Source organism: Microtus ochrogaster, chromosome 21 (assembly GCF_000317375.1).
Source record: "Microtus ochrogaster isolate Prairie Vole_2 chromosome 21, MicOch1.0, whole genome shotgun sequence".
Taxonomy (NCBI): domain Eukaryota; kingdom Metazoa; phylum Chordata; class Mammalia; order Rodentia; family Cricetidae; genus Microtus; species Microtus ochrogaster.
The window spans coordinates 39440420-39446375 of NC_022022.1; the positions used below are offsets into that span (position 1 = coordinate 39440420).

The window sequence follows — 5956 nt, forward strand, 5'->3', positions numbered from 1 at the left end:
TGTGCCTGTGTGTGGAGGTCAGAGGTCAATGTCTGTGTGTATGAGTACATGTTTATGTGTGTGCCTGTGTGTGGAGGTCAGAGGTCAATGTCTGTATGTGTGAGTACGTTTGTGTGTGTGCCTGTGTGTGGAGGTCCAGAGGTCGATGCCTGTGTGTCTACTATGTATGTGAGTACATGTGTGTGAAGTCAGAGGTCGATGTCTGTGTGTGTAATATATGTGTGAGTACATGTGTGTGTGTGTGCTTGCGTGTGGAGGTCAGAGGTCCACGTTTGGTGTCTTCAGTTGCTTTCAGTCTTACATTTTGGAGACAGCGACTCGCTTGGCCTGGAACTCACCATTTGGCTAGCCTGGTGGATCCTGGGATCCTGGCTCTGCTCCCACACCCTTGGGTTACAAACACACACCACTCCATCCAGCTTCTCGGTGGGTGCTGGGAACCCAAACTCGGGCGATCATGTCTGCAGCAGGCGCTTTATTGACCGAGCCATCTCCCCAGCCCCTGATACTCTGAGCCCTTATTTTTATTGCTAGAGATTTTTATCTCCTGTCGGAGAGGCTTTGCCATCCCAGCATCTTGATGCCACTTTCAAGTTTTCTGGAAATTCTGTTGTTTTACGTGTTTGTCCATTGAGCTCTCATTCCTGGTTGGTTTGCTTTTGAGACAGAATTTCAGAATAACCTGAGGCAGCCTCAGGCTCGTTACATAAACAAGGGTGGCCGTGGGTGTCTGATCCTCGAGCCTTCACTGCCAAGGGCTGAGATTACAAATTATTACCACCCTCGAAAAACCAAAAAAAAAAATTATTACCACCACACCCGGAACTAAAGATGATTGGGGGACCCCAGGACTTTGTACTTTGAGAACATCTTTATCTCTCAGTCTAGGTACTTGGATGGAACTTATTTTAGGAACACTCAGACCTATTTCTCATAACTTATAACCCAGCAATATTCATTGATGTCGCCCGTGGATGGCCGTTGAAATAATTACTAGGAATATAAGTATGAGCAAGGCCATGTAGCCCCTTCCATCCTCAAATTCACAGCCCTGTCCCATGTTAGGAGGTAAGTTAGTATCGGGTGCTAGTTAGTGTGTCACCTTTGACCAGGGATCTTTTATTTATTTATTTATTTATTTATTTATTTAGTATACAATATTCTTTCTGCGTGTATGCCTGAAGGCCAGAAGGCACCAGATCTCATTACAGATGGTTGTGAACCACCATGTGGTTGCTGGGAATTGAACTCAGGACCTTTGGAAGAACAGGCAATGCTCTTAACCACTGAGCCATCTCTCCAGCCCTGACCAGGGGATCCTTAACTGGGATCTAAATATTTACAATGATATTAACTTCTTTGAGGGAGCAGGTAAAATTACTACACTGGCCTCCAGTTTCTGGCAATCCTCCTGCCTCATTCTACCAAGTGCTAGAGTCAGAAGTGTGAGGCCCCACTCCTCCACGCTTGTTTGTTCATACCCTTGTTTTGCTTTGAGGCAGTCCTACATAATACTAAATTGGCAAGGAGCCCCTTGTGTGCACCTCTCTGACCCCCAAAATTTGCAGTAGCCCACCCTCCTCTATCCTAGGATTAGAGACATGCATCACCATGCCTGGCTTTTCTGTGCCACAATTACCAGCCGAGAGTGGCTATGGCCACTGGTACAGGTTTTAGGATTCCCTGGGGGAAAGCAAATATAACCTTGCTTGGCGACTGTGGAATCCTCGCCTCCAGCCTCTTTCCCTCCGCCCAGGAGCAGGAGTGCAGCACCGCAGCACCGCCGCTAGGGGACGCAAACGCATCACTTGCCCGCCAGTCTAGCGACGGGGCGGGGTCAGCTGCGACTTCCGGCTTCCGGCCGAGAGGGTGGGCGTCCGCAGCCGTCATGGCAGCTGAGGAGAAGGACCCCCTGAGCTACTTCGCGGCTTACGGGAGCAGCAGCTCCGACTCGTCGGGCGAGGAGAACAGCGAGCCCGAAGACGGGGGTCGCAAGGAGGCGGCCCCGGCCCCGACGACGGGCGGCCGCGGGAAGCAGGCGGAGAAGCGGCTGCCGGGCCCCGACGAGCTGTTCCGCAGTGTGACCCGCCCGGCCTTCCTCTACAACCCGCTCAACAAGCAGATCGACTGGGAGCGACACGTGGTGAAGGCGCCCGAGGAGGTGAGGTCCCCGGCCCCGCGGCCGCCCAAGGGCCCGCCCCCCGCACGCACTCAGCCCGCGGGAGGCCGCGCGTCCCCACGGCCCCGGGAGCCCGGGGGGTGTCAGCCTGGGCTCTCCCGCCCCTCCGCGCTCGGGGCCCCCAGCCGGGCGACGACTAACGGTGGTGACTCCCCGCCCCCCGCTGCAGCTTCTCCCCGAGACCCCTTCCCTTTGACGCCGAAGTGCCTACGCTGCTGCCGCCAAGACAGTGTCTCTGCCGCAGCCTCCTGAAGGGGTCAGCCTGGCCGTAGTATCTGAGACTGGATTCTTCTTTGGTAACTAAAAGTTATTAGCTTTGTTTATCTAGGGAAACCCTTTGACTTTTTGCTTAACAGTATTGTGATGTTGATGGAAAAAGAAATGTGTCTCTAAAGCCTAAAGGATTAGAAAATAAAATAGAATTAAAAAAAAAAAAAGCCAGCCAGAAAGATGAGCCGTCGGCAGGGAGGTGCATGCGCTCGTATGGATCGCAGGAACCTCGGTTCGTCACAGGGTTTCTTAATGTGCTTACTTAACAGCCTCCAAAGGAATTCAAAGTCTGGAAGTCCACCTATGTGCCGCCCCCGGAGACCTACAGTACTGAGAAGAAGCCACCGCCGCCGGAGCTGGACATGGCGATAAAGTGGTCGAACATCTATGAGGACAATGGTGATGATGCCCCCCAGAATGCTAAGAAAGCCCGGCTTCTGCCCGAAGGGGAGGAAACGGTGGAATCAGGTAAGAGTGCTCTTGAGACCTCAGCCCTTGATGCGTCTCTTTAAGGAGATTACTCAGTGAGCGCCATTTAGACCCCTATGAGCTGACACAACAGCCTTGACTTTGAATACCAACAAGAATCACTTCCATCTTTTGGGTTTTCCGTTTTATTTGGTGTGAGACAAGGTCTACGTAGGCTGGATGCCCTTTGAGGCCAGTTTGCTTTGTCTGGCAGTGCTAAGATTAAAGGCAGGGGCCGCCTTCCCATCTCTGCCTGAAGCAGACTCTCAGAAGTCCCCAGTGCCTCGTTACAGCCGCAGGTTGTTCCTTCACAGTTCCTGTAACTATGGCTGGTGTGTATTGACAGCTTCGTTTTCTGAGACAGTTGTGCTTTAGAGGTACAATTAGCTTGGCAGAGTGGGGAATCCTGTGCATGGGAACAGGACATAGAGTTTCTTGCTTTTGTTGGTAATCTTATAATTTTGTCTCTCACTTGGACTACCACAGTAATCTAACAATTTCCAGTACACTCTTGGTAGTAATTTAGTCTCCTTTACCTGGGATGGGCCAGTGCTCTCGTTTGTTCATAGGCCCTGCTTTGTGAGAGCCTCATCTGGTCCTCTGTGTGTGGTCCGACAGCAGCCCATCGCAGTGGATGGCTGTCGAGTTGAGCTCAGCATCCTGGACTATCGTTTTAAAGGCCATTTGCCTTTTTTGTTAAACAGATTTCTGATCTTCCAATACAAGAGCCAACCTTAGCAAAAGGTTCTCTCTGTAGCAGGAGGGTGTCTGCTGTTGCTGAGGATGATCTTGAACTGAGTTCTCCTGCCTTCACATCCCTAGCACTGGGACTGTAGGCATATCCTTGTCAAGGTTTTTTGAAGCTCTTAAAGTGTGACTTTTAATACCTTTATCTATGGCACTTAAGTATTTAAATACAGAATCCTCATACAGCCTTACACATAGAATAGGGAAATGTTGAGTGAGAGCTTATAACTTGTCCAGGGTCACGGTAAATACTTGGTGCATTGACACCTGACAGTATGACCCGTGGCTCGTTACCACTGTCTTGTAGAGGAGAAAACAGTCAGACGTGATGGACTGCCGAAGTTCACAGCGTTGGGAACTGTCAGCCTTGACTAGGATTTGTGCCGTATTAAGCTGAGGTTTTCTCCCATCGTGTTGTCATAATTTAAGAAGTAATCGTTCTTCTCAAGGGACCCGTTTACCGTAGTCTGGTGCCCGTACATCTCTGTCCCCTTGTGATAAAGGCCCAGAGGTTATATGCAAGTAAGCAAGGATCATCTTTTTTCTAACTTGTGGGTTCAGTTACCAGAAATTCATATAAATGGCAAATAACATCCACATTACCTACCATAGCTAACTCTGTCCTTTTAATCAGAAGCTGAATGTAAGCAATTGAAAAGACAAAAAGACCAAGGGTTTTCTGGCTTAAAGCTGGATCGTATGACTCAAGGGGTGTTCTGAGGCTCAGGAAACAGCAGTCATAACAGGCCTGAGGACCCAGGATCTGCCTGATGTTGGGATTAAAAGCGTGTGCTACCACCGGCTGGCAAATCTTGTTAAATTGGATTTAAGTGTTGGTTACTGAATCTAACTCTTGTAATAAATGCCCCCACCTGTTTAGAGATTTGGTCTGAAACTCACTATGTAGCCAAATGACCATGAACTTCTGATCCTCCTGCCTCTGCCTCCCAAAATGAGGTTACAAGTGTGTGCCTCTCTGCACATTATGCGGGTCTAGATTTGAGCTTCGCACATGCTCAGTGAGCATTCTGCAACTCAGCCACTTCCCCAACACTTTTGAGGAGTGATATTTTTGCCATTGTAGACGGCAATAGCACTGCAAATATTGATTTGCCTTTTTCTTCTTGTATGTGTGTGAGTGTGGAGGCCACAGGACAACCCTAGGTCAGTCCTTGTCCTCTGCCTCGTTTGAGATTTTTTTTCTGCTATGTGTGTATTATGTGTGTATGTATTCATGCATGCTGTGTCTAGCTGGCCTTTGAGTTGGCGTTCTCTCTCTGTCTCTCCTACCTTGCCTTGGGAGCACTGAGGTTACAGACATGTTTTTTTTTTTTGTTTTGTTCTGTTTTTTTTGTTTTTGTTTTTGTTTTGTTTGTTTGTTTGTTTTTTTGTTTTGTTTTTTTTCGAGACAGGGTTTCTCTGTGGTTTTGGAGCCTGTCCTGGAACTAGCTCTTGTAGACCAGGCTGGTCTCGAACTCACAGAGATCTGCCTGCCTCTGCCTCCCGAGTGCTGGGATTAAAGGCGTGCGCCACACCGCCCAGCGGTTACAGACATGTTAACTGGTCAGGTTTTTTGCATAGATTCAAATTCAGGTCCGGAACTATCTCCCCAACCCCAACAGCATTGTTTACCTGTAGTTTTTAATTAATGAAGCATGTATTGGAAACTCTACCCACTTAATTATATTTTAAATTAATTATTACACTACATTGCTTTTATCTGGCCATCCCATATTCTTCTTTTGTCCTTTTTCGCCATTTACTCTCAGAATTTAGAGGAGCTGAGAAAGGTTAAATCTAGCCTTGCCTCTCCCTGTTTATCAGGGCTGCTTGTTTAGTGATTGTGAAATGCAGAGAAGTAAAAGTTATATTTTCATCGCTTTATTAACATAAAAAATTAACAAATAATAACAAATAAATAGCAAAAACCAGCTAATGAAGCAAATGGGGTTTTTTGTTGGGGTTGGGGGGGGGGAGTAGTTTTTTTGGCTTGGTTTGGTTTTTTGGTTTTTCAAGGCAGGATTTCTCTGTGAAACAGTCCTCGCTGTCCTGGAACTCACTCTGTAGACAGGCTGGCCTCAAACCCACAGAGATCCTCCTGCCTCTGCCTCCTGGGTGCTGGGTTTAAAGATGTGCACAACCAGCACCCGGCCTGCTTTAATTTTAAAACAGGTTAAGTTAATGTTTACCTTAAGTGACTCACGCTGTATAATAGAAAATATTGTTTTCATATCCGTGCATATGTGCTGTGTTAGGATTAGGGTTTGGTTTTTTTGTTTTGTTTTGTTGTTT

At 47.9% G+C, this 5956-nt stretch overlaps 1 protein-coding gene across 1 annotated transcript in view; it reads left to right on the plus strand.

The window, feature by feature from the left end:
• The first annotated feature begins 1865 nt into the window (after positions 1 to 1865).
• The window catches only part of C21H1orf52 (chromosome 21 C1orf52 homolog), a 6371-nt gene continuing 2280 nt past the window's right edge, over positions 1866 to 5956 (plus strand). The window contains exons 1-2 of the mRNA XM_005357399.3: positions 1866 to 2161; positions 2719 to 2917. Of these exons, the coding sequence (XP_005357456.1) occupies positions 1889 to 2161; positions 2719 to 2917 (472 nt within the window). The 5' untranslated portion in view covers positions 1866 to 1888. The remainder of the gene's footprint in view (positions 2162 to 2718; positions 2918 to 5956) is intronic.